Source organism: Caretta caretta, chromosome 2 (genome assembly GCF_965140235.1).
Source record: "Caretta caretta isolate rCarCar2 chromosome 2, rCarCar1.hap1, whole genome shotgun sequence".
Lineage (NCBI taxonomy): Eukaryota > Metazoa > Chordata > Testudines > Cheloniidae > Caretta > Caretta caretta.
This window is the reverse complement of record NC_134207.1, coordinates 29,562,796-29,590,794: the sequence shown is the minus strand read 5'-3', so window position 1 is coordinate 29,590,794 and position 27,999 is coordinate 29,562,796. Positions and strand designations below refer to the sequence as shown.

At 40.7% G+C, this 27,999-nt stretch overlaps 1 protein-coding gene across 3 annotated transcripts in view; it reads right to left on the bottom strand.

Moving 5' to 3' along the window:
- Positions 1–27,999, bottom strand: part of CSMD3 (CUB and Sushi multiple domains 3) — a 1,179,008-nt gene that overhangs the window by 837,621 nt on the left and 313,388 nt on the right. For all 3 annotated transcript variants that reach the window (XM_048841517.2, XM_048841518.2, XM_048841519.2), the window contains exon 5: positions 12,680–12,887. In XM_048841517.2, the coding sequence (XP_048697474.2) occupies positions 12,680–12,887 (208 nt within the window). The remainder of the gene's footprint in view (positions 1–12,679; positions 12,888–27,999) is intronic.

Sequence of the window (27,999 nt, the reverse complement as noted above, 5' to 3'; positions counted from 1 at the left end):
ACAGAATAAAGGCTTTCACTCTAGTGCTCATAACAGATATAAAAGTGTGTGAAGTGTTTGAGATGTGTGTGTGTATCATTCTCTGAAGTATTGCCTGAGGAATGAATGCCATTCAGCAGACATGAATACAGGGAAAGCTCACTAAAATACTGTTCTAGGGAAGTATGCTTAAAGTGGACTGAAAAAAGTGTGTGTGGGGGAGGGAGGCTATTATCATCCCCACATCTGCTGTTCCCCTGCTCAGCAATTCATTCTGCTCCCTCCAGCCCCCATTAATAATGCCCTTTTCTTTGTTCTGCCCCATCAGTCCATTACATCACTTCTGCCTCCACTTGAAGCTCCTGGGCATCTTCACCCCCTCCCCCAAGCTGGGAGGGTTGCATTGGTGGATGTCGCTCCTGCTGGCCAGGCTGGATGTTGTAGGGAGGATGGTTGAGGGAGTAGGAGCAGAGGAATGTCCCCTTTCTCTCAAAAGGGGAACAGAGAGGAGACAGTGGAGCCACCCATAACAGCCAGTTCTGCTCCCTCCCCTGTCCTCTCCTATGAGAATGGTGTCAGCTCCTGAAGGGGGATACCCACCTGTTTCCTAAAGCAGTCTTAATTGGCTGCTCTTTTTCAGAAGGTGGGAAAAAGCAACCAATCAGAGGTTGTTTTCCTCCAGGTGGTACTAAACATGTATGCCCCTTAGCAACCTGGCTCCATTTTTAAGAAATTTTATTTCATGGGTATGCAACCTAGCACACTTTAAAAACCACTATGGAAACAACTAGCGATACAGTTAGGGTATGTCTACACTGGCAGAGTTACATTGCCAGCAGTTACATTGCTGCTTAGAGAGCGCTGAAGGGAAACTGCTGTTGTGTGTTCACACTGTCAGCTGTCTGCACAATAACGTGTTCACACTTTTGGCACTTCATCGGTATTTAGATCAGTGCATTCTGGGCAGCTATCCCACAGAGCATCTCTTCCTCTTCTGCCACTAAGAGTTGTGGGAAGGCAGAGGGGGTCGCAGGGCATCCAGGGTCCTGTCCCAATGCCCCATGATGAATTGCTTCGTATCCCAGTAATCCCTATGCTTCCATCCACATTTGGCGCCATCTTTCAACAGTTTATGTACTGCATGCTCTGCCTCTTCGGTCTGCAGGAATGGATCCTGCACTGTTGACCAATATGCTGCTCTCTCTCACTGACATGTCACAAGTGGTAGTGGAGTTATTCCTTAAACTACAAAGGCAAGAGGAGTGCAACATTGATCTCACCATACGAGATTGCTTGTGGCATTCACGGAGGTGCTGACCACAGTGGAATGCCTCCTTTGATCTTGGGAAAGAAGCACTGCGTGGTGGGATCACATCATCGTGCACATCTGGGATGATGAGCAGTGGCTGCAGAACTTTCAGATGAGGAAAGCCACTTTCATGGGACTGTGTGATGAGTTTGCCCTAGCCCTGCAGTGCAAGGACACGAGAATGAGTGCTGCCCTGTTGTTGGAGAAGTGTATAGGGATTGCACTGTGGAAGCTGGCTACTCTGGATGGCTACCAATCGGTCACTAACCAGTTTAGAGTGGGAAAGTCGACCATTGGTGACGGAAGTGTGCAGGGCCATTAATCGCATCCTACTCTGACTGTGACTCTGGGCAACGTGTGTGACATGGTGGATGGCTTTGCACAAATGGGCTTCCCTAACTGCAGGGGGCGAGAGATGGAACACATATTCCAATTCTGGCACCAGACCACCTAGCACATTAATTGGAAGGGGTATTTCTCTATCGTTCTCCAGGAGCTTTTGGATAACCGTGGACGTTTCATAGACGTTAACACAGGCTGGACCGGAAGGGTGCATGATGCATGCATCTTTTGGAACACTGGCCTGTTCAGGAAGCTGCAATCAGGGACTTTCTTCCCGGACCAGAAGATCACCGTAGGGGAAGTCGAAATACCCATTGTCATCCTGGGAGACCCCTTAATTCCGTGGCTTATGAAGCCATACACAGGGAACCTTGACAGCAGCAAGGAGCGGTTCAACAACAGGCTGAGCAAGGTCAGAATGACTGTTGAGTGTGCTTTTGGTCATTTAAATGCCCGCTGGCACTGCCTATATGGGAGGCTGGACCTGGCCAATGACAATATTCCTATGCTTATAGCCGCATGCTGTACACTCCGTAATATTTGTGAAGGGAAGGGTGAAAGCTTCACTCAGGGCTGGACCACTGAGGCTCAGCACCTGGAGGATGAATTTGAACTAGAGACCAGGGCTATCAGAGGGGCACCACGCGGGGCCATAAGGATCAGGGATGCTTGAGGCAGCAATTTGAAGCTGAAAGCCACTAATATCTGTTGCTATGCTCGGGAGTGCAGTGCTTGTGATGCTAGGAGGTGATTGTGATCAGTGCAGATGATACACTGTGAAGGTTTAAGAAAATTGCCTTTTGCTTTGCAGAGCTCTGTTTGCTTTCAATTAATGGAATAAAGATTGCTTCCAAACCAAAAGAATCTCTTATTAGAAAAACAACAACCAGAGGAGAGAGACAAACAAAAAACACATCAGCACTGAGGAGTATGGGAGGAAGGGAGGGTCCCAGAAGGAGGTGAGGTCCCAGGATGGTTAAAAATTTGTGCATGTCCAGATATCATAGGCAACCTTTGGAGTACATTGCAGCGGGTACTGTACTTCAGCAGGGCTAAACTGCAGAGGCATGGGTGTTGAGTGCAGTGGGTACTGGGATTCCGCAGGGCTGGACTGTGACAGGACAGGAGTGGAAGGCAGGGGGTACAGACTGCATCCAGGAGGTTGATAAGAGTGTGTTGGTGGTGTCTGGGGGGCACATGGGAAAGAGTTTTGCAACAGTGGCTGCAGGGGAGGGCAGGCACAGGGCTGCTCAGTTTGCAGTGTTAGTAGCGACTGAAGCGTGTCCGCTTGGCACTCCATAATGTTTAAGAGCCACTCCATGGTGTTCTCCTTTCGGTCCCTCTTCTAGCTGTCCTGCCACTCCTTCAATTCTTGTTTTTCAGCCGCGGCGTGCGTCATGACATCACGCAGAAAGTCCTCTTCAGTTTTTCATGGCCGCCTTCTAATTCTGCACAACCATTCAGCCGACCATAACAAAGAGAGAGGCTGGGCTCCCAAGGTCATATCTGTGAAGCCAAAATGAATCAGTGGTCTATGTGTTGCAAACAATACTGCTTCTGTAAAATGTTGCAGTGATTTAAAACATAGCCACGATTCACATACCTGTCATTAACTGGCTGACCCCAGGCAAGCACACATGAGCCACAAACCCCCCAAAATGGTGAGTAGCCACAGGGGCAGAGGAAATCAGTGTTCCAGGATCATACTGTACACTGGTGACTTCTCTCTTGGGGAGAGCCAGCACTGAGGGGCGGGGGCCTTATAATCATTACTGTCCCCACATTTTCCACAGGCTGTGTTCATTATGGAAGATATTTCACCGCTGAGAGTGAGCAGGGAATCAAGGGAGCATCTTCTGCAAGACTGCAGCTTCTGCCCTGGCCCTTATGTGGCTGGTCTGTGTGCAGCAATGGTCCACCCCTTCCCCCCCACCCCGGAGTGATGGCAGAGTGGTGCAGGAAAGTTACCCTTAATGGGCCAAGAAACAAAGCAGTTCTGCCAAAGAACCTGCAGCAGCGGATTGCCCAGTATCTCCATGAGAGTTTCCTGGAGATCTCTGAGGCAGATTTCGTGAAGTAAGGGAGTAATCAACACCATGTTCTGCCACTCAGACTAGGCACATGGTGGTACGTGCATAATACGAACACAAGCCTGCTTTCTGCAACCCTCCTGCCCCCAACAACTCACTTCAGCCATTCCCAAAATCAAAGCCACTTACCAGTGGCCTCCTCTCCTGTTTCTGCTTTGTTAAGCTCCAACTGCTGAGACTAATTAGCCTCCTCCGGGGTAGAGAAGAGCTCCTGGCTGCAGGCATCTTTGACCCCTGAGTCATCCTTTGCCTCTGGGTCCCCCTCCCCCTACACATCCTCATCCAAGATTGCCTCCTCCTAGCTCGGTCCACTCTCGACTGACATGCGAGCCACCGAAGTATCTCTAATGGCCTTCACAGTGGAGGTGGGGTCGCCACCGAGTATCATGTCCAGCTTTTTGTAGAACCAGCAGCTCATGGGTGCAGCACTGGAGTGATGGTCTGCCACCTGCGCCTTGTGGTAGGCTTTCCGCAGCTCCTTCACTTTGACCCTGCACTGCAGTGTGTCCCGGTCATGACCCCTGTCATGCATTGTGAAATCTGTCCATAGGTATCATAATTCCTATGGCTGGAGTGCAGCTGGAAGTGGACAGCCTCCTCTCTCCAAATGTTGATGAGGTCCAGCAGCTCGGCATTGCTACAAGTGGGGGATCGCCAGGTGTGTGGAGTAGGCATGGTCACCTGGAAAGATGTGCTGAGACCACTGCATGCGTCACCAAGCAAACAGGAAGGGGACTTTCAAAATTCCCAGGGAATTTAAGGGCTAGAGGTCACAATTGGTCACCTGAGGGCAGGGCAGTAGAGTTCAAACCAATGACCAGAGAGGCAAGAACAGGAATTATGGGACACCTCCCAGAGGCCAATTACAGCACTGTAAACCACCAGGGTGTCTACACTGGCACCGCGGCACTATAGTCCCAGCGCAGAAAACGATATGCCTCTCGGAGTGTTTTTTTTTTACAGCACTGGAATTGCGCAGTTTCTGCACACTAAGTGGCTTGGCAGTGTGTACACCTTGGGCGTTACACCCCAGAAAGCTGCTTTACTGCGCAGAAACTTGCCAGTGTAGACAAGGCCTAAGAGACAGCATAAGGTTACAATATAAGAAAGTGCTGCTTGTTAGGTACATGTTTTAGTACCTTTCAGAATCTGAGCCCATACCACTTCAACTAGTTCCCCCTCTCAATCAAAAACTGTCTCACCTTCTCCAAGTGATCTGTGAAAGCAGCATTCACAGTCCATTTTCTAATCTCCAGAATTTCCTCCTTTATTCTGGTCTCATCTTCATCACCATTGAGTCTTTGTCACACCTAGGTACCTTCCAAGACTGATCCCCCACCTTAAATTCATACAGCCTCTTCACTGGTCATATGCTTAGACTTGCATCACACATGTCCTTTCAATTTCAAATGCCTTATGACATCCTGCAGCAGTGGACATTGTCTAGCTGGCTATTTGTGGCTTATCAGTTGAAATTCACAGCTAGAATTCAGTTAGATTCTTCTGCCAGTTACTTAGCACTCTCCAGCAGGGCTTTGCCACAACATATTATTTTACAGCCCTAGCCATATTTATGTATCTTAGGTTTTTAATATAACATCTATCAGCATTGCGTAAGTACTTCTGTGCCATTTCTTAAAAGACGTAATCATTTTTTCTTCATCAAGCAATGTCAATCTTACCTTAATGTTTTAAAATATAACCCCAGCCATCATAGGTTGTAAGATATTGATGGCTCTTAGTTGGGTATTTAATCTCCTTTTAAACCTGATTTACTCCATAATCATTATTTTCTTGATAATTCCTTTACCTGACCCTTAAAAGTAGATTTTAAAATGTTCTGAAAGAACTAGTGTCAAATTGACACTAATCCCCCAGAATATCTCAGAATTCCTTGTTAAAAAAGCAATTGTGTGTTACTTTTTAGTTTTCAGTGAAGCAAGCTGTGAAAATATGTTAAGCTCTCCAGTTTCCAGCTCTACTTCTTGACTTATGTCTTCTTCATTTTCTCAGTTTGTCAGACAGTTCTAGGTTTTTGTCGATTGTAATTTGTACTTTGAAAGCCCTATTGCCCATCTACATGCTTCAAAACGAGGTTTGAAGCTGAGCCACTGCCAGCAGCATCATAGAAGTGAACAATGGCATGGTATGGTATTGTCACCCTTACTTCTGCGCTGCAGCCTGCAGAGCTGGTGCCTCAGTCAGCAGCCGCCACTCTCCGACCGCCAAGCTCTGAAGGCAGACCAGAAGTAAGGGTGACAATTCTGCAAGCCCCTAAAATAACCTTAGGACCAGTGGAGTAGCTGGGGGGGAGCGGGGCAGTGGCCACTCCCCCACTGAGCACAGGTGGCGCCAATGTCTTGGCACCTTTTAAATTTTCCCCTATTGAGGGAACAGCGGGAGTGATCCAAAAAAAGGCACCACCCACTGCGACGCTTTTACTCACCCGCCGGCGCTCCGGGTCTCCGGCGGCAGGACCTTCACTCACTCTGGGTCTTCGGGGGCACCTCGGCAGCGGGACCTTCAGTGCCGCCAAAGACACCCAGAGCGAGTGAGGGCCTGCCGCCGGAGTGCCGCTGGAGGAGTAAAAGCGCCTCAGCGGGTTGCACCTTTTTTTTGGATCGCTCCCCGTGTTTCCTCCACCTGGCTACGCAGCTGCTTCGGACCCCCCTGCAACTCCCTTTTGAGCAGGGAGTTGAGAAATGCTGGTCTCCCCCATGAAATCTGTATGGTTTCGGGTAAAAGCACACAAAAGACCAGATTTCACGATCCGTGACGTGTTTTGCATGGCCGTGAATTTGGTAGGGCCCTATATATTTGCTTACTGTACAAGCAAGAATAATGTAAATACCTTCAGAGGTTAGGACTAATTATAATGAGACTAAGATATAATGCATCTTTGACTGAATTTTAAAATTTAAACTGTATTATTGCCCACATGAATAAGAACATTTGAATTTTTAATACAATTTAGTTGCTCCTTTTGGAGTGCAAATGGTTTAAAGAGGAATAGTTTCTACTCTGACTATATTTTAACTAGATCAGTTGTTTTCCTTTACTTAACAAATTCTTTTCAAAATTACATTTTCTCAGGTTGCTGATGGTTATTCAGAAGTTTTTCAAAGTTTAACTTATGCATAACAGATATATAATCCAGTCTGATGATCTTTATTGAAAGCAGTGGCTAGATATATTTTCTCATACAAAGAACAATATTTATTATGATAATTCAGTAATAGAATATTTGAATCTAAAGTTTAGTTACTATGGTCACAGGAACTATAAAAAACCTTAGGCAGAAAAATATATTTAAAAATTCAGCTTCCATGTTTCACTATAAACTGCAAACTTCTTTATTATGAAAACCTGCTTTGAAAAATTCTTAAATCGAAAGTATTAAATAATGCATGGATGTTCGAAATGGTGTGGATTTCACTAGTCTTTCATTTCACAGAAAAAATGAGAAGCCTCCACCGCCCCCAACAATTTTGAAATCCTGTTTACACATTTTCAGGATGACATGTTTCGATTTTTCATTTTGAAATGACTTTTTGTTTTCAGTTTTTGATTTTGGATTACCGAAATATTAATATGTAACAAAACTGAAAAGGGGAAATTGAGTAAGTACACTTTGATTTTGTTGAAATGAAATATTTCAATTGACCGAATTTTTTTCTCCTCCAATGTTCTTTAAAGTGTTTCATTCCTTAATCAGAGTGAAGACAAAATGTTGAAATCTCAAGATCCTCCTTAAAACAGATTTTCCAACCCCCCACAAAGGTCATAAGAACAGAAGAATGGCCATATTGGGTCAGACCAAAGGTTCATCCAGCCCAGTATCCTGTCTACCGACAGTGGCCAACACCAGGTGCCCCAGAGGGAGCGAACCTAACAGGTAATGATCAAGTTATCTCTCTTCTGCCATCCATCTCCACCCTCTGACAAACAGAGGCTAGGGACACCATTCCTTGCCCATCCTGGCTAATAGCCATTAATGGTCTTAACCTCCATGAATTTATCCAGTTCTCTTTTAAACCCTGTTATAGTCCTAGTCTTCACAACCTCCTCAGGCAAGGAGTTCCACAGGTTGACTGTGCGTTGTGTAAAGAAGAACTTCCTTTTATTTGTTTTAAACCTGATGCCCATTAATTTCATTTGGTGGCCCCTAGTTCTTATATTATGGGAACAAGTAAATAACTTTTCTTTATTCACTTTCTCCACACCATTCATGACATAACCTCTATCATATCCCCCCTTAGTCTCCTCTTTTCCAAGCTGAAAAGTCCTAGCCTCTTTAATCTCTCCTCATATGGGACCCGTTCCAAACCCCTAATCGTTTTAGTTGCCCTTTTCTGAACCTTTTCTAATGCCAGTATATCTTTTTTGAGATGAGGAGACTACATCTGTACATAGTAGTCAAGATGTGGGCATACCATGGATTTATATAAAGAGAATAAGATATTCTCTGTCCCTTTTTTAATGATTGCTAACATCCTGTTTGCTTTTTTGACTGCTGCTGCACACTGCATGGACATCTTCAGAGCACTATCCATGATGACTCCAAGATCTTTTTCCTGATTAGTTGTAGCTAAATTAGCCCCTATCATATTGTATGTATAGTTGGGGTTATTTTTTCCAGTGTGCATTACATTACATTTATTCACATTACATTTCAAATTTGCCATTTTGTTGCACAATCACTTAGTTTTGCGACATCTTTTTGAAGTTCTTTCACAGCCTTCTTTGGTCTTAACTATCTTGAGCAGTTTCATCTGTTTAGAACTAATGAACATGTATGCAACAATAATTGATGGGTAGAATTCAGTGCTCTAGGAAGTTAATTCAATTATTGTGGCTACTTTTTAAAAGTTCTGAATAGTTTTCTGAACGTTAATATGAACTCTAAGCTATGCAAGCTCAGTTAATGAAAGATCCTCAAGATCATATTTCAGGACCTGAGCGGATTGCCTGTAGTATCAGGGAAGTATACCCCACCCACATCCGCCACTGGCTAAATTCCATTATAGGGAGTTTTTGCCATCCTAAAAATCAGAGAAGAATTTGGCCACTACCAGACATACCAATGCCTACTGGCCTAGATGCTCCAATAAGATTTGCCACACCAGAATAGGCTACGTTCCTTTTATATTGACTTCTAACACCAATTTTAGAAGAGTAAATGTAATGACATCCCAGAATTATTTTGAGATTAAATCATTGTAAAAACACATGCAATTTGAATTATTACTTCGGTTTAAGAGTAAGTGCACAATTGTCCAAATTGTTCTTTGATAACAGAGAATCCAGAGTCTGTATCAGTTCTTTATGAACATGCTGCCAGTGGGTCACATTTGGATGCAATATGTTTGATGGCTTAGTTATAAGTACACTCCTGTCCAAGGGGGGAAAAAGAATTAAAAAGAGTCAGACTTCTTTCAGTTAGGACCTCAATCATAATAAATATTTTAATATGCCTATGTTGCTAATGTTAAGGATAAAATTCTGTAATGCCTTCCTTTTTTTTTCGTACTGAATTTTAGCCACTGTATTAGTATGATACGTTTTAGGGCCAGATCCTTATCTGGTGTTAGTCAGTGTAGCATCAATGGATTTTCACCAGCTGAAGATCTGGCCCTTAGACATTTAAATACAATAGAACCAATTTTTTTTTTTCACCATATGTATTTATTTTGTGGTAAGAATGGGTCTGACCCACAATGAGTCACTGGTCTTATTTTAATCAAAGAATGCAGTACTAAATCACAAACAAAATATTTATTGTAATAATTTTCTGGTTCTAAAACCACTAAAATATGACTATTTTGTTACAGACTGTAAAAGCAGGAAGTGAACTAAAGATAAATAATGTCATTTCAAATAAAAGAAGATTTTCCAGAATCAGTGCTGTTAATATTTATATTCTGTGTCAATACTTAGCTTTGTAACAAAACTGAAAAAAAAACCCTCTTGAATAAGGCTTAAGTTTATTTTGGTATTTTAAGTACCACAGAGGAGTACAAAGAAAATAAACACTGCGAGGGCTAGAATAAATAGGGCTATGTTCATAATTTAGAGATGAAAGCATAATTACTACTGGCAAAGGTAAGAGCATCATGCTAGTGACAAGAAACTGAATAGATATATACTTTATGACATCCAGCGGGTGTGCATTATCCTCTGGATGTACAGAGTTAGATTTCTAGATCTATAGTGAGTAGTGCATAGGAAGATTTCTATCTGAGAACATATTGATCAGATTAATTAAGGGAGGAAATTAATTTTGGAAGATATAATAAAAGGTGGTAATATAATGAATGTTATCAAAGAAGTTTAGTCAGGTGCTGCTATTTACTCTCTTTCATAATCCAAATACAGGAAGGCAAGCAATGAATTTGAGAGGCAACAAATTCAAAATGGATACTCAGTATGTAGATAGTCTGAGGGAATTCATTGCTGCAAGCTATCATTTAGGTCAAGAGTTTAGTAGGGCTCAAAAAAAGGATTAGGCACTTATATGGATGAGAATGTCGACAGTTGCTAACTGATCAGCTCATCTTGCAGAGTGCTACCAACATATGCCAAATTCCTGTCATCAACTTTCAAAGCCAGCAGCCTATTTAAAATGACAGCAAACAGAAGAAAGCTGAGAGAGATTACAAAGTGATCTAGCTGCTCTCTGAGATACTTTATGAAAAGGATATACAGTATATCAAGAATTACAATTTAGGAAAGGCTTAGCACAACTACTTTTCTAAATATGAAAACTGTCTTGACTGATGAGGTGGAAATGGAAAGCTACAGTGTTTTGTGTAGAGTTCCTGACCATTTTTTTTTCTGTATTAAAAAGTGGTTACCTTACATATTTTAGCTCAGTATTTTATCTTGTATCTCACAAGTTAAAGTAGTAAACATTTTGTTATTTACCTAGATGGACAGGAGGATAAGAATGAGTTTATTTGCCATCCTTACATAAATAAAATAATAGTCTGAGAAATAAGCCAAAAGACATTACTGTCTGGATCAAACACTATTTTTAATTTTTTTTAATCAGCTTTCATGTAGTTATGTACCATTTGTCTAATAGCGTAAGATACAACAGAAGGTTCCTATCTTTAGACTTAGATATAGAGATTTTTGGTGTATGCATCATGAATGTAGCTATGCAGAGTGGAACCTCGAACACTCTTCTAAAGGGGTATAAAGTATGACCATAGTAAAACTAATTATCAAATCTCTTAATTAAGTTTTTCAAATACATTTTTCCCTAGCATATGGAGAAGTATTTTTGCATAACTGAGTACATCAATCTAATTCAGGGAACATGACTGATAAGTTTAGAAAAGAATGCTCTTACAATCTGCTCCTCTAAATGAGCAATTATTAAATTAGCATGTTAATGCTTTATTTTATATTTTGTAAATAGATTATAAGTATTTCCATATATAAATTAACCCTATTATATCATTTAAGTATGTCAAAGCTTTTTGGTTCTGGAGAAAACCTAAATCACTATTTGCAGCTTTACACTGAATACACAAAATTTACTTTAGAATAAGCAGAATACTATATACAGAATATAAGAATACTTTAGATTTAGCAGTCAGCTGATTAACATTGATTTTATGTTTCTTGTGTTACTTCAGTAATAATGATAATAAATTCTGGTTTTAAAAGAATTAATTTAGCTGAGAACCAGTTTAAAAAAATATAACAAGCTTGAAAAAAATCAACAGCAAATCAGTAACTTTTCAATACAGATAATTAACTCACCTGCAGTGACATGAATCATGAGATATCATTCATGAAAGCTGAAATACAGTGTATTGTCTCCCATCCTGTTATATATTATGAAATAAGTAGGGATATTACTTCTAGCATCATTTGTGCACATAAGGTCTGCTCTTTTCAAATAGTACAAATGCCTAAATTAAGGACCGTTATTTTTTTTTCTTTTACTACATTATTTTAAAAAGTCTAGTCTTATTTTTTCTATCTTGATTAGACATAATGGACCACATCCTATGCAGAGTAAACTGCTATAGCACCACTTTAGAGCTATGCCACTTTACTGTGGTAGAGAATCTGGTCTAATGTGTGCAATTTACCTAAGTTCAGAAAGATCATACAAGGCCTTCTGAGCCCCGCTTGAGACTCTATTGTGGGCCTAAGTATTGTGGAAGGTTTTGTCAATATCCTCTTCTTTGGATGAGTTTAAACCACTATGATAAAGGAAACTTTTTTGTCATACTCCAGTACTCTTACAGTATATACTGCTGCCTTGAACAGCTATACCATGTTACTATAAACGGTGGTGAATTAACCATGTATCGTTTCCCAGTTATTTTCCAGCAAAATGAGTCAGCTACTTAAAAAGGTGACTTGATTCATCTGTTCTTTACAATTAGTTTTATACCAGTGAAACTCCACTGAGGCCAACAACTACTGAGGCAGGTGTATAGAGGAACTACAGGGGCAGTAATAGAGGAAACTTCTCAGAACTTCTACATCAACAAAAAACATGCTTGTGTGATGGGGTGTATAAAATCCATATCAACTAGGAAGGGGGTAAGAAGTTGCTCTGTGCTGCAGTGGCCCCACACCAGTAAGTCACATTGAGAATGCATCACTACATTATGTAGTGAGACAGTGTATCCTGATTTACTGCATGGAGACACCCTGTGAGATAATCAATGGCACTGTACTTTAATTTGCATGCAACAAAGATTAAATTTACCCAACAACATAATCAGGTGGATGAGTCTACCACAGTTTTTAATGTTGATGTTCTGTCTTTAGAAGTTGGTTTACATTTCTAATCAGTGAATCAATTTACATGTCTAAGTAATAACCCCCTTTACTTTAGCGAGGCTATAGTGTTGACACAAGTAACGGTTGCGGGACCATCCCTACATATTCTCTCCCACCTTTACAGGGTTCAAAATAGCATCAGTTTACTCACCATATTGTTGGTGGTTCAGAACCTTCTATTTCCAAGTAATCATATTTTTCTTCCATTTGAAAATCAGTAAATATGAGTGAAATTGTATCACCAGGCTCTGCCACAATGGTCCACGTACAATCTGCATTATTATGATATTCATTAGGAAAATTGGGACTGGAGATCATGCCATTGGATCCTCTCATTGTTCCTCCACATGCATCTTCAGCTGTTTAAAAAACAAAATCACAACATTTTCAGTAAGAAAAAAAATTATGAAGTGTTATTAAATCACTCCTCAAAAACCAATGCTAAGAAACTGCCACATTTAAAATAAACCTGAATTTGCTCCTAGAAAAAGTTTGTATTGTTTTATGGGTTTATTATACATCATACTTACAATATATCATAAAGATACAATGTAAAGGTTCTGTTAACTGCTATGCAAATAGTCACTGTGTTGTTTAGTTTGTTTTGAAAATTAAATTAGTAATATATGAACATTATTTTACCAAAAACTTTTAGAATCCTCTTTTGTGTGACTTTGATGAAAACTGTTCTCATTCATTGTTTTGAAGAATGATATGAAAAACATCAAATTAATATTGTGGTTCTCTCTCCTGCTTCAATCAAAACTGCTTTTGGATCAAGCACCTTACATATCTACTTAGCATTTAGAGTTTGGTACATATATATTGCAGCATTTATCGATGAAGGAAGTTATGTTGAAAAATAAGTTTTTGTTTACAGGGGCATGAGTACCCTAGCCACCCCTTGCTAATTGGATCATCATTTCATTTTGGTAGCTAATAGTTAGTATCTTATATATGGAAGCATAAACTCTTTCTTCCATTGCCTTTTCACTGAAAAACTAGTTACTGCATATCACTTTTCAGAACAATGCTGCTCCTACATAGTGCCTTGAATGTCATCACCCTGACACCTTTGTGTTCATGATCTTTACAGCAGAGCCATTTTAATGGAGAGCAATTTTTCGATAGATCACAGATTTCAAATATCTCTACACATATGCTTCTTTCCTGGATATATATTCTATTCCATAATTTACTCATGACCATCTACTGGATTATGCAACATGATCACATTGGTGAAGATTTACTTATGCAAACACTCCCATTGAAGTCAATTGGACTGCTCCTGTGAGGAAGTGCTCTTCATGTGAGGGTTCACAGCAATTGGTACAGTATGGTTTGAAGCATGCCTTATCTATACTGTTGTCAAAAGTATTTTTGTGAGCTAATAAAATACGTTGAGATTGTAATGCTACCACTTTCAAAAATGGAAATACCTTTTGATGGAGAAATGTCACGTTTTATCACAGTAATTCAAACTTTATAATCTAAATGTGTGAGACATACTAGCAAAGGAATCCCTGACTATGGCCAATTACAGTAATGAAAGCTGAGTTGGTGCCTGAATAATAGTCAGTACTGCTGACAGATGACTGCCAAGGTGAAGACACATTTATTTTTGAAAGAGTATAACATCATTAGTGCAAAAGCTTTTAAGACTTTTAAAACACCTGCTCAGACTCACTCCTGTCAGGGAGAAAATCCCAAATGGCTGCCATGATCCCATCAATTATGGCAGTTTTAGAAGTTTTAAAAGCTTAATTTTGTTCTTTAAAAGTTCTGCTAAACTGTTTCTATGATCAAGAAGAAGTTTTAATGGTAAAATATAATTTAGGAGTCAATCTGGCAAGGTGCCCAGAACTCTCAATACCCGTTCAAGTCAATGGAAATAGAAGATGCTCATTGCTTCACAGAATCAGGCCCTTCTTCACTGCAGGAATCCAATAGCAGGTGTGGTTGGGGAAACTTTGTCCCATGGGATTGTGTAGTGAAGCAGAAATTAGTAAAAGTCATAAATGTTTTGGTTTAACGGAAGCTAAAATGATTATTAAAATATTAATACAAGTAAGAGAAAAGGAATTTACCAATTGTGTCTCTACAACGGGGTTTGATTAGTATGCAGTAAATAAGGCCTGAGGCCAGACCTTGAACAATGAGGATAAAACAAAACATTGAATAGCTGCTAATTAACTGAGCACTCCAACCTGAGCACCGAATGAGGGAGGGGTACTATGGAAAAATAGTATGTGGTCATGTAATTAAAGACTATCATAGTGCATATGGAGAAGGGGGGCAAAATCAGTCTTAATTCAGGCATGTCTTCATTGTTGAGTGCTTCACTTGCCAACACAAATAATGTTCTTTTAGCAGTTCATAATATGTGGGCGACTGGGGGCAACTTGATCTTTGCACATAATTCTCCCTTGAAACCATAAAATTCAGATAGCATAATTTCTTAGCTATCAGTCATAAAACAAAATAGAATCATAGAATATCAGGGTTGGAAGGGACCTCAGGAGGTCATCTAGTCCAACCCCCTGCTCAAAGCAGGACCAATCCCCAATTAAATCATCCCAGCCAGGGCTTTGTCAAGCCTGACCTTAAAAACTTCTAAGGAAGACGATTCCACCACCTCCGTAGGTAACGCATTGCAGTGTTTCACCACCCTCTTAGTGAAAAAGTTTTTCCTAATATCCAACCTAAATCTCCCTCACTGCAACTTGAGATAGAAGTTAAAGCACAGTCAACAAAAGTAAAATAAGTTGACATCCTGGCAGTGTGGGACAAATCCAGCAATGGTACATGAGGCAGAAGGAAGAGAGAGGAAAGATGATCAGTTGGCAAGGACACTAGCCTGGACTGTGGGAGGCCGAGCTTTAATTCCCTGCTCTGCCACAGATTTCCCGTATAACCTAGGCCAAGTCATTTAACACATTGTGCCTCAGTTTCCCCTCTGTAAAATGGACAACTGTACTCTAAGTTGCTAAGGTAACAAAAATACAACTCAGTCTGTTACAAATATATGATTGATTATAAAAGTCATCGAAGTTAAGACACAAATATTCAATTAGTCCAAACAAAAAGGTGGGTATTAAGATCATGATTGGCAAACAAGAGGAGACCGGACCAGAAATTAATTCATCAATATTAGTGGGTCTGAAATTAGGACTAATTGATGGACAAAATAATGAGGGATTACCCCCTGGTGTCTGAGCTTTGGGATCCTGCTCTCCCTCCCTCTCTACTGTGTCATTTTCCTTCTCTTTCTTACCTCTTTCTCTTTGCTTTCTGCAAACCTGCTAAGACTGTATCTTTTGGAACTTTGCTATTAACCTGTGATCAGAAAGGCAGCTAGAAGGAATGTCTGAAACAGCCTGATGCTTGTACAAGTCTGTCAGGCTGGTAGGACTGTGCACTGTGCTTGTTTCTCCAGCAATGAGGTTGCAAGTGAGAGTCAACATCAGAGACAGAAGTTTCATTTTCTATCTTTGCTGCTCTTGTTTGTTCCAGTATGTGTGTGTTTGTCTTAAAGGCAGCAGAATCTAGCTTTAACAAAGAAAGCAGCTCCAGTCCATCTCAACTGTTTGCCCCAAAAAGACAGTTATTACCATATTCAATACCATCTAAAAGGCTGTTTAAACCGGGATGGGGAGAGGGTTCTTTGTGAAAGCTCTCTACATGTGAAGGGAAAGGAAACTAGGTATTCTTAAAATGAAAGCCTTACTTACTACTTTACATTTAAAATGCTTTTACTGTATTCCTTCTTTTCTGTATCTTTAGTAAAAGGTGATTTTTAATAGTGATTGTTGCTTTGGGACGCAGTCTCCACTCAAAACACTGAACCATGTTTATTTGTACAGGGTTGTACACCTTTGAGTCACTGGGCCCATTTATTCAATCAAAAAACCCCAAAAGACTGCAAGTGGGATTAAAGAGCGTTTAAAAATCCCACTCTACATGAAGAAACAAAAGAAACAAAAACACAGACTTGTTTGATTTAAAAACTTGAGAAATGTGATACAAAAGTCATAGATGGAAAAATGTCCAGAATGCCAAGATGCCATTTTTGCAGATATACTTTTGTGATATTAACCATATGTAAAAAGGGTAACTTTTCTAAGTGACATATAAGGTGGAACTTGGCTTCAACAGGTTTTCTGAGTGTATTTAGAATTCAAATGAAGATTTATTTGAATATGTATGAGGCTTGTAATACAGAGAAACTACCTGTTCATTACATCTTCATCACCACAGCATCTGAATGAACTAACATTATCATTATCATTAACATTATCAAAATACTAGCGGAGATGTTTTCTTTCTGCTGGGCATTGCTAGGTTACCATTTTGGCTACCAGCTGCCATATCTGTTTTTTTCTGGCTAAATCACAGGAATAAATTGTCAACTCATGTTTAGTGAAAATTATTATCTGAAACTCTTAAACTGTGTTTTCCAATTCCCTTAACTGGTGACAAACTTCACTCCCTGCCCAGAATTTCTACTTTTGTTTACTTTATTATTTTTTTTTTTTTAATTTCACAGTTCAGGGTATTCCCTATGATCCAGCAAGAGCACCCAGTTTTAGGCATCCAGTTCCTCAGCCATCACCTCTCTTGGACGGAGACTTGCATCTTTCTCTCTCCTGGCTGGGTTTTTCCCATGCTGCACAGTTCCCTGGCTACACTGAAAGTTCCCTAGCATGAAAGACTGCCTAAGCATGCCTTCCTTTGCTTTCTCCTCAGAGACAGTAATCAGTGTAATCACCACACAGCCCTTTCTAAGCAAGTACATTTATTCTTAAGGTGAAAACATATTAAACATTTCTATGGAGAAAACATATTGAAAACCATAAAAGAACCTATTTGGAAGCTAGTAAGCTTACCAGAAATCACCACCAGCTCGACCAATGGCTATGACAGATGCTCAGCTCTTCAAACTCCACCAAAGGGTTCTTCAGAACAATCTGTGAGTCACTGCTTGACATAGTTTGGGCCTTTGATTTTGAGACACCCTGGGAACAGTGATCTGCCCCTCTTCTCAGGGGGTAGCTTCAGAGGGCTGAGTTTTTGCATAATTGGCAGTGGGACAGGGGAAATTTGCATTCACCTGCTCCTAGATATTTCCCAGGAAATCCACTTCACCCATGTTGTCTCAAAAGCTATTCTTGCCTGCCGTGTTGTTCAATATAGTCCTTTGGACATCCTGGCCCACAATAATACATAACCTTTGAATTTAATACAGTAGACTCCAAAGATACTTAAACTTAATTCAACAGTATCTCCTGAAGATATTACAGGAGATTGCCATATCTGACACAGCCCAGAACTGCACTTTTATTTACTTTATTTTTTTCTAAATGTATTTTTCTGCTCTAGTTTCCCTTTTTTCTTTACTATTCAGTTTAGTTCTTTGCTTTAACAAATAGGTGTCATTGATAATCACGCCAATACTACCTAAACAGGTCTTATAAAGTACTTCTCATCTGAAGATCACTAAGGACTTTACAAAGGAAGGTACATATTAATAAGGTAGGAAATACTGCGTAGACAGATGCTCATGCACACACACTCAGGGTATTTCCAATAAGCTCTATTTCTAGTTTGACACACATAAGGGCAGACTCTGCAGTGCACTGCAGCTACTTTATGCTGTATAAAGCATCTCTGTAGATGACATAGGAGGATCATCCTAATGTAAGGGGAAATAACAGAGAATTGGCATAATGGCTCCCTAGGTGACACCTCTCCGCTGTTAGCATAGGACGCCAGGCTGGGGCTTCCTCACACACCAACCCATCCCTGGCTGTTGCACTGAGCTTTCAAAGCCATTGTCAACTGGTACAACTCAAAGGTCAGGCTTCTCTAATTTATAATGAGGGATGAGACTGGGAAACAGCTAGCCCATAATTGGCCACCTGTGCACCACCAACCCCCTGAGGCATACTGTGTGCTCCTAGGCTGCAGCCAATGAATTATGTTGCACAGTACAATGGAAATTACAATATTCAAAAAAATAAGTAAAACTACAGTATCTAGATATTTTTAAAAGAAACTTTAGAAATCCCAACACATACATAAAGTGCACACACCTCTCTACCTCTCTCCCTCCAAAAGAAACTATTTTTATTTCTGTGAGAGGTGCTGTCAATCTGCACTTTAAGTGCCAAAAATGTCTGTTGGACAACAAAACAGAATAGAATAAAACAATTAAACAAATCAAAATCAAACATGTCCCTGAACAATGTGATACTCTTTTCCCTGCAGCCTTATATTTAGCATAAATTAATATATAAACTAACCACTTATGCATATAAAATACATTTGTGTAATATGAAGCACAGTTTTAAGTCTTTTCAGATGTTTTTAAATGAAAGCTATTTTGTTTTCCTTTTAGGATATAGTTCATGATTATTTGATTAAATGAAATAGAATGGAGATGGGATATAATTATGTAGATTACACTTTTTGATATTTTTCCAAGACAATTACCCTTTAGCTGTAATCCAGATTCTGATAGTAAAAGTGTTTTGCTATAAAATTCTATCCGTGTTATCTAAATAAAATTTGCAACCAGCAATCACATTTCAAATTTGAAGTCAAGGGTAAAGAAAATGAGATCATAGAATCATAGAATATCAGGGTTGGAAGGGACCTCAGGAGGTCATCTAGTCCAACCCCCTGCTCAAAGCAGGAACAATCCCCAACTAAATCATCCCAGCCAGAGCTTTGTCAAGCTTGACCTTAAAAACCTCTAAAGAAGGAGATTCCACCACCTCCCTAGGTAACCCATTCCAGTGCTTCACCACCCTTCTACTAAAAAAGTTATTCCTAACATCCAACCTAAACCTTCCCCACTGCAACTTGGGACCATTACTCCTTGTTCTGTCATAGAATCATAGAATATCAGGGTTGGAAGGGACCTCAGGAGGTCATCTAGTCCAACCCCCTGCTCAAAGCAGGACCAATCCCCAACTAAATATCCCAGCCAGAGCTTTGTCAAGCCTGACCTTAAAAACTTCTAAGGAAGGAGATTCCACCACCTCCCTAGGTAACGCATTGCAGTGTTTCACCACCCTCCTAGTGAAAAAGTTTTTCCTAATATCCAACCTAAATCTCCCCACTGCAACTTGAGACCATTACTCCTTGTTCTGTCATCAGCTACCACTGAGAACAGTCTAGATCCATCCTCTTTGGAACCCCTTTCAGGTAGTTAAAAGCAGCTATCAAATCCCCCTCATTCTTCTCTTCCACAGACTAAACAATCCCAGTTCCCTCAGCCTCTCCTCATAAGTCATGTGTTCCAGTCCCCTAATCATTTTTGTTGCCCTCCGCTGGACTCTTTCCAATTTTTCCACATCCTTCTTGTAGTGTGGGGCCCAAAACTGGACACAGTACTCCAGATAAGGCCTCACCAATGTTGAATAGAGGGGAATGATCATGTCCATCGATCTGCTGGCAATGCTCCTATTTATACAGCCCAAAATGCCGTTAGGTTTCTTGGCAACAAGGGCACACTGTTGACTCATATCCAGCTTCTTGTCCACTGAAACCCGTAGGTCCTTTTCTGCAGAACTGCTGCCTAGCTACTCGGTTCCTAGTCTGTAGCAGTGCATGGGTTCTTCCTTCCTAAGTGCAGGACTCTGCATTTGTCCTTGTTGAACCTCATCAGATTTATTTTGGCCCAATCCTCTAATTTGTCGAGGTTCATCTGTATCCTCCAGCGTATCTACCACTCCTCGCAGTTCAGTGTCATCTGCAAACTTGCTGAGGGTGCAGTCCACGTGATCCTCCAGATCAATAATGAAGATATTGAACAAAACTGGCCCCAGGACCAACCCTTGGGTCACTCCGCTTGATACCGGCTGCCAAATAGACATGGAGCCATTGATCACTGCCTATTGAGCCCGATGCTCTAGCCAGCTTTCTATCCACCTTATAGTCCATTCATCCAGCCCATACTTCTTTAACCTGCTAACAAGAATAATGTGGGGGACTGTATCAAAAGCTTTGCTAAAGTCAAGGAATAACACATCCACTGCTTTCCCCTCATCCACAGAACCAGTTATAGAAGACAATTAGGTTAGTCAGACATGACTTGCCCTTGGTGAATCCATGCAGAGTGTTCCTGATCACTTTCCTCTCTTCTAAGTGCTTCAAAATTGATTCCTTGAGGACCTGCTTCATGATTTTTCCAGGGACTGAGATGAAGTGGACTGGCCTGTAGTTCCCCAAATCCTCCTTCTTCCCTTTTTTTAAAAATGGGCACTACATTAGCCTTTTTCCAGTCATCTGGGACCTACCCCGATCACCATGAGTTTTCAAAGATAATGACCAATGGCTTTGCAGTCACATCCGCCAACTCCTTTAGCACCCTCAGATGCAGTGCATCCGGCCCCATGGACTTGTGCTCATCCAGCTTTTCTAAATAGTCCCTAACCACTTCTTTCTCCATAGAGGGCTGGTCACCTCCCCCCCCCCCATGCTGTGCTGCCCAGTGCAGTAGTCTGGGAGCTGACCTTGTTCGTGAAGACAGAGGCAAAAAAAGCATTGAGTACATTAGCTTTTTCCACATCCTCTGTCACTAGGTTGCCTCCCTCATTCAGTACAGGACCCATACTTTCCTTGATTTTCTTTTTGTTGCTAACATACCTGAAGAAACCCTTCTTGTTACTCTTAACATCTCTTGATAGTTGCAACTCCAAGTGTGATTTGGCCTTCCTGATTTCACTCCTGCATGCCTGAGCAATATTTTTATACTCCTCCCTGGTCATTTGTCCAATCTTCCACTTCTTGTAAGCTTCTTTTTTGTGATTAAGATCAGAAGGATTTCACTGTTAAGCCAAGCTGGTCGGAGATTATCACCTCCAAGCAGTAACTTCCTTGTGTGATAGACCCAGACCAGTTGCATACAGCAGAGTAGTCGAAGGCAGATATACTGGCCGCTGGATAAACAGTTTTCTGTTCCCTGAGTGACCAGAGCAGGGGCTGCGCTAGAGCAATTAGGAACCTGCTAGAGCCAGTTAAGATATGCAAGCTAATTAAGACACCTGGAGCCAATTAAGAACATACTAGAATCAATTATGGCAGGCAGACTAATCAGGACACCTGGTTTAAAAAGGACCTACCATCAGTTAGTGGATGGCATGCAAGGAGCAGGGAGTGAGAAGGTGTGCTGCTGGAGGACTGAGGAATACAACTGTGATCAGGCTTCAGGAGGAAGTTCCTGCTGTGAGGATAAAGAAGGTGCTGGAGGGAGGCCTTGGGGAAGGAGCCCAGGGAGTTGTAGGTGTCACACAGCTGTTATAGGAGACACTGTAGACAGCTGCAATCCACAGGGCCCGGGGCTGGAACCCAGAGTAGACTAGGGTGACCAGACATCCTGATAAAATCGGGACTGTCCTGATTTTTAGTTCTTTGTCCTGTGTCCCAACCGATGCATGGTCGGGATGCCGTTTGTCCCAATATTGTAACTTTGGCTGCTCCGGCCGCTTTTTTTTTTTTGCTTCCCCCATGTGTCCTGATATTTTTTCTGTTTCATCTGTCACCTTAGTAGAGTGTGGGCCTGGGTTCTCCCCCATCCTCCCCATCTCCCCATTTGATATAAGAGGAGTTGACCTGGACTGTGGGTCCCACCAGAGGAGAAGGTCTCTGGCCTGTCCCCCAACCCACTAGGTGGGCCACAGAGACTGAGAGGATTGTTCTCCTCCTTTTCCCCATGCTGGCCAGTGATGAGGTTAGCTGAGTGAACGGCAGGTTTGAGCCACTGGCAAAAGTGGCCAAACTGAGAGCTGCCGTGAATCTCTGAGGTGAGCAAATTCACCAATAAGTGTAGGATCCACCAAGGCAGAGGAGAAACTTTGTCAGATTTGACATTTGAAAGTAAACATCATTGTCTGTCTGTTACAGAGTCACCATGCACACAGATCTAGCTAAGGTTATCCCAGAACTTCTATTGTAAATATGTTTTTTTTTTTCTTCAGAATTCTGTAATTTAGCTCTAAAAACCACTCTTGGATAGAGATAAGCCTAGAGGGTCTCCACCGAGGTATGCTTTTTTTTAAAAAAAATAGCTGCCCTCTTTTTTTAAATGACAGAAAATATTTTAAAAATGGAAATGTGCTTCTCACTTTGTTCTTGTGAAACTCAGAATTGGCTTGACTGGAGCAATGCATTTGGGAAAGCATTTAGGGCCCAATTACTTTCCCCTGTTCCCTCGGGCAAAAAAAAAAAAAAATCTCTGTACCTTCAGATTTCAGCTGGTCTTTGTACACAACCAGGGCAGTGACAGTTACACACTAGTCTGCTTTTTGGATTTTTCACAGGTCTTCATTTGCAGGTTTGCCTCTGGGCAGCTTTCAGAGATTTACAATTCTGCCAAACTTGGTCAGTGTTTACCCACTACACATGTTCATATGCGCACCCCCATTTCATGATTTTATGCCTACTGTATACTTTTTCCAGGAAATGTAATTCAGAATGATTTTTTTTTCGTAATTGGTTGGATCATCATTGTTAACCGTAGTTAATATTCTGGCAGCAAAGAAACTGAACTGGTTGAAGCTGAAACCGCCATACATTATGAGAGATGTAGGTTTGTTATATATAAAAATGGCCTCCGTTCTTATGATCTAATTGCAACACAAATTATATATAAAAGTACTCAGGAAATAGAGTGGATTAAAATGTACTGTAACAATTTGTAATAGTGATTGCAGTTTGATCGTTTGAAGCCTATTTGCATGGAATTGCAATGTATCTGTGGGTTCAGTTGATTTGCATTTCATTTACTATTCACTTGGAGTTTAGCTTTATATTTAAAAAAAAGCTCCAACTGAAGCCAAAGAGTGAACTCAGGTACCTGAGTGAGGGTAACAGCCAGCAAACTCTAGTTTTCCCCTAGATCTTCCACAAACAGTTAAATGGTAGACTATTTGAACCTGTGTTTCAGACGACCTGGGTGCACGGCCCACTTCCCTATCCATCCTCTGAAAGTTTTTCTTGGGAACTGGCTACCCCTTTAACCTCCATTCAGTAGCAGCAAGACCTGGAAATGATCCTCTATCTCTTCTGTTGCTCACACTGTGCCTAATAAACCAGAATTCTGCTCATAAATGTCTCCTATTATGGAATAATTCTTTTATCATCAAAGCATTCTGGAGTTCATCACAGCAAATAATAAGGTAAATGCATTAGAGAGGCTGGAAATAAATGTCTCAGTCATGATGTTGAATTGTGGGGAGACAACTCAATTTTTCTGAAATATTTTTTCCAGGAATAGCGATGGTAGATGGCCTACAAACAATACCAATCCTACACTCTCAGACTCCAGGTGGGAACAGTGAGCCAGCTGGGCTCTTCCTGAGAAATAAGGACTGGCCATACCCAAAGAATCAGTAGGAGACAGAAGTAGAATATCATCAGTGCAATATCAGAAGACACCCAAAATATAAAAGAGCACAACAGCCTATATATGTTGTCAGAAAATTATTTTGAATGATGCAAAGAGAGGGTCTCAAGGTGTTTTAGCGAGGGAGAGTGGGAGGGAGGCTGGCTTTAGTCCTCAGAGTTTTGGTGAATTTCAGTTAAAAGTACTGAATTACATTAAAACTATGGCTAGTCAAAATTTTTCGCAACAGAAAAATGGGTTATTAAATGAAAATTGTCTTAAGAACTGCATGTCCCAAACCCACCTTTCCCTCTCCTGCCTACATTCTGACCACTTCTAATCAAAACCAAAAGAGCCTATGGGCTTTCAATATAGCCACAAAAATGTTTGGACACTATCAAAATGAAATTGTTCAGAAATATTTTTTCACAGGAAATTTTGACTTTTCATTCCATTTTGGAATTTATTTACTTATTTTATAAACACCTGTTTTAATTGCCCATGGAACAGATTCTGATTTCTAAGCAGCTCTGGTAACTTTTCTTTCTGATCAGAATTTCCCTATCATTTATGGGCACAGAAATAAAATCATGAATATAATTAGGGCCCTACCAAATTCACAGCCACGAAAAACATGCCACGGACCGTGAAATCTGGTCTCCCTCCATGAAATCTGGACTTTTCTTTGCTTTTACCCTATCCTATAAAGATTTCATGGGGGAGACCAGTGTTTCTCAAATTGGGGATCACAAGGTTATTTTAGAGTGGTCACGGTACTGCCACCCTTACTTCTGTGCTGCCTTCAGAACTGGACAACCAGAGAGTGGAGGCTGTTGGCCAGGGGCCCACAGCTGAAGGCAGCACCCTGAAAGCAGCAGCACAGAAGTAAGGGTAGAAACACCATACCATGCCAACTTTACTTCTATGCTGCTGCTGGTGGTGCCTCTAGGCTCCCAGTCAGCAGCCACTGCTCTCCAGCTGCCAAGCTCTTAATAGTAATATTATGATGATAGGATTATGGCATAACTAGGATGTATTTCATGCAAGATATGTCATGTAAGATATCATTGAAAAGGTTATGATTCACTGAATATGAGTATCCTATTCGTATGCATGTATCATTTTGGTATCTGAAGTTAGGAATATTGTCTATGCATCTATTACAACTGGGGAACGCCCACTAGGCAGAATACAATCAGTCTAGATGGCTGGCTGGGAAGGGCCATTACGGAGAACAATAGGTTTTAGAAGAAGCTAGTCTCCCACCAGGGAGCCTTCCTGAGGACTCTACAAATAGCCTCGAAGTCATGGCTGCTATGACTCTACAGGGGCATGTGACCAGATCATCTGGTACTGGACTCATCTTGGAATACCAGTGTTTTTCTACAGAAAGGTCTGAGACCCAAGCTTGGAGACATCTAGCCTGTGAAAGGAATACCTGGGCTTTTAATCTTCAAGTAATTGCAGCTTGCCCTTTAAGAATCTCTGCAGCAGCTTAAATCATCATTTATGCAGATAATTTTCTAGTCAGATCCAATCTTTTTAGTATATTAAGCTTAGATTGTGTTTTTGTTTATTTGCTAGGTAATCTTCTTTGATCTGTTTGCTATCCCTTATAATCACTTAAATCTATCTTTTGTAGTTAATAAATTTGTTCTTGCTTTATCACAAACCAGTGTGTGGAAGTTATAACTTGGGGTAAAATGCGGTTGTATATTTCCTCTCCACACTGAGGGAGGGGGACCGGATTCTGATTTCTATGGCCCCAGCTTCAGCCCATTTTACCCCTGTCCATGTCTCCCCCTGCCGGAGCTGTGGCCCCACTACCACCCCTAGCATGGGGGGGGAGTCGCAGACAGGAGTAAGGCACAAAGCAAAAAGTTTGGAGACCACTTATTTAGCCTAACTAGACAGCAGACAATCAGTGTCAGATGCACTGAACTCCGCTCCCACTTGAAGTGGCTAGTCGCCTTGTGATTCCCCAAGTACCTAGCCCAGTATCTCATCAAAGAATGAAATTATGTTGGTTTGTCATGATTTGTGTTTGACAAATTCATGATGGCTATTACTTATCACCTTATTTTCCTCTAGGTGCTTGCAAATTTTATTGTTTAATCATTTGGTTCATTATCTTTCTGGTTATCATAGTTAGGCAGATTGGTCAATAATTCCCAGGGTCCTCTTTGTTCCACTTTTTTAAAGAGAGGTATTATGTTTTCCCTTCTCCAGTCCTCTGTGAAATCACCTGTCCTCCATGTGTTATTGAAGATGATGACTAATGGTTCTGAGATTGCTTCAGCTAGTTCCTTAAGTATCCTAGGGTGAATTTCACCAGAGCCTGTTGAATACATCTAACTTATCTAAATATTCTTGAACCTGTTCTTTCCTTAGTCTGGCTTGTTTTCCTTCCCCTTTGTTATTACTCTTAAATTTGTTAAGAGGTGTAGCTGTTGCTTCAGACAATTAATGGTTTTTTGTTAACACAAATAAAGAACACTGATAAACAATGCTGAAACCTTCACTTCAGTATGCTTTGAATAAAGTGTCATTCCTCATAAAAACATTGTTTCATCGAAAGATCTTCTGCAGGAAATATTAATTATTTGGGAGAAGTTTGTGTGGGAAAGAAAAGTTTTACAGCTAGCTAGAAGATGCATATAAAAATAATTTTTAGATCTATTTTTACTATCCTTCTTTGAATTGGGGTGATTTATGAGAGTTCTATTGTGATGGAAAGCATTGATATTCTTTCAGATAAGAGCTTATTAGTAGGGAAGAAAGATACTGTTGTGAGCTAATGTATGGTAAAGAAGCAGATGATGTTTTGTTATATTGCCATAATTTAAAGTTTTTGGTTTTTTTTTTTTTAAATAAAACTTTCATACTGAAGGGGTATGTCATTTGGGGAGATAAAACAGAGACAAAAAAGCAATTGAAAACATATGAAATTTGTTCTTCCGTCAAGTTTTGATTTAATTCTGGAGGATAAAATAAGGCTGTTTAGGTGGGATTTATGGATGGGAATGAATCAGTGCAAAGAGAAAGGAAAACCACTGAAAATGGCCCATATCAGAATAAATCAATATCAAAGAGTGTTAGAATATGCTTCTGAATGACACTCTGGTTGATATCTGTTTTCACACTTGGAATGGCAGACACCTGTTATTTCTAGTCTCTGAAACAACTGCAAAAACACCAGAGGAAGACTATTCAATTTGTCATTCATGGGTCATGAAATTACCATTAAAAATGGTGATGACTTGTGTTCCTGCTGCCTTCTGCCCTCTATCTAATGGAAAAAAATTGTGCTAGTTCTAGAATGGAGTTCAGAGAAAGGTCAGAGAGAAACATATCCCTGTTTTTCATTCTCTCTCATTCCCCCCCCATGGTTAACCCTGTCATTTTTTTTAGACCCCAAGTGCATGCTGGCTTTTGGAGTCCTGCTCTATCCATTTTAGCCACTGGTTGGCCTGGGGCATGATGGTATTTTATCTGGCATTGGTACATCCACAGTGATCTTTAGCTGTGGACTTTCATGTGGACAGTACCAATGGCTGCTGTAAATGGGACACTGAAATTTCACTCAGGATAAATCTCTTGTTCTAAAGGCTCAAGAAAGAATTTTCTTCACTGCCACGGACTTTGTGTAGCCTGGGTTAGTGCTTGAGAATTGGTGGCAGCATCTTACTCCCGCTATGCCCAATGTATGGGAGTTGAAATTGATAAGTGTCAATAACTATGCACAGTCCAAGCCACAGAGACTGAGGACTCAGACTACCTCTGGCTCATTTTACATAGATCACCACAGCCAGCACTTATTACCAACCTAGACTAGATTCAAAATGGTGATCATTATGTATTCTCTGAGCCCTGTGATAATTGATCATTCACAGGAATACAGAACTTAAAAGTAAACTTTTAGGAATTGAAATAAAAATACAAATGTTCACAAAAACAACATTCTAAAATTTTCAGTTATGTAGGCTCAGGTTTATAATACATCAAAACAACAACACACATTCTATAATAGAAACATGCTTAGCAGAAAGCATGGTTCCTGCTGCTCATCTGTTGTCTGTAAT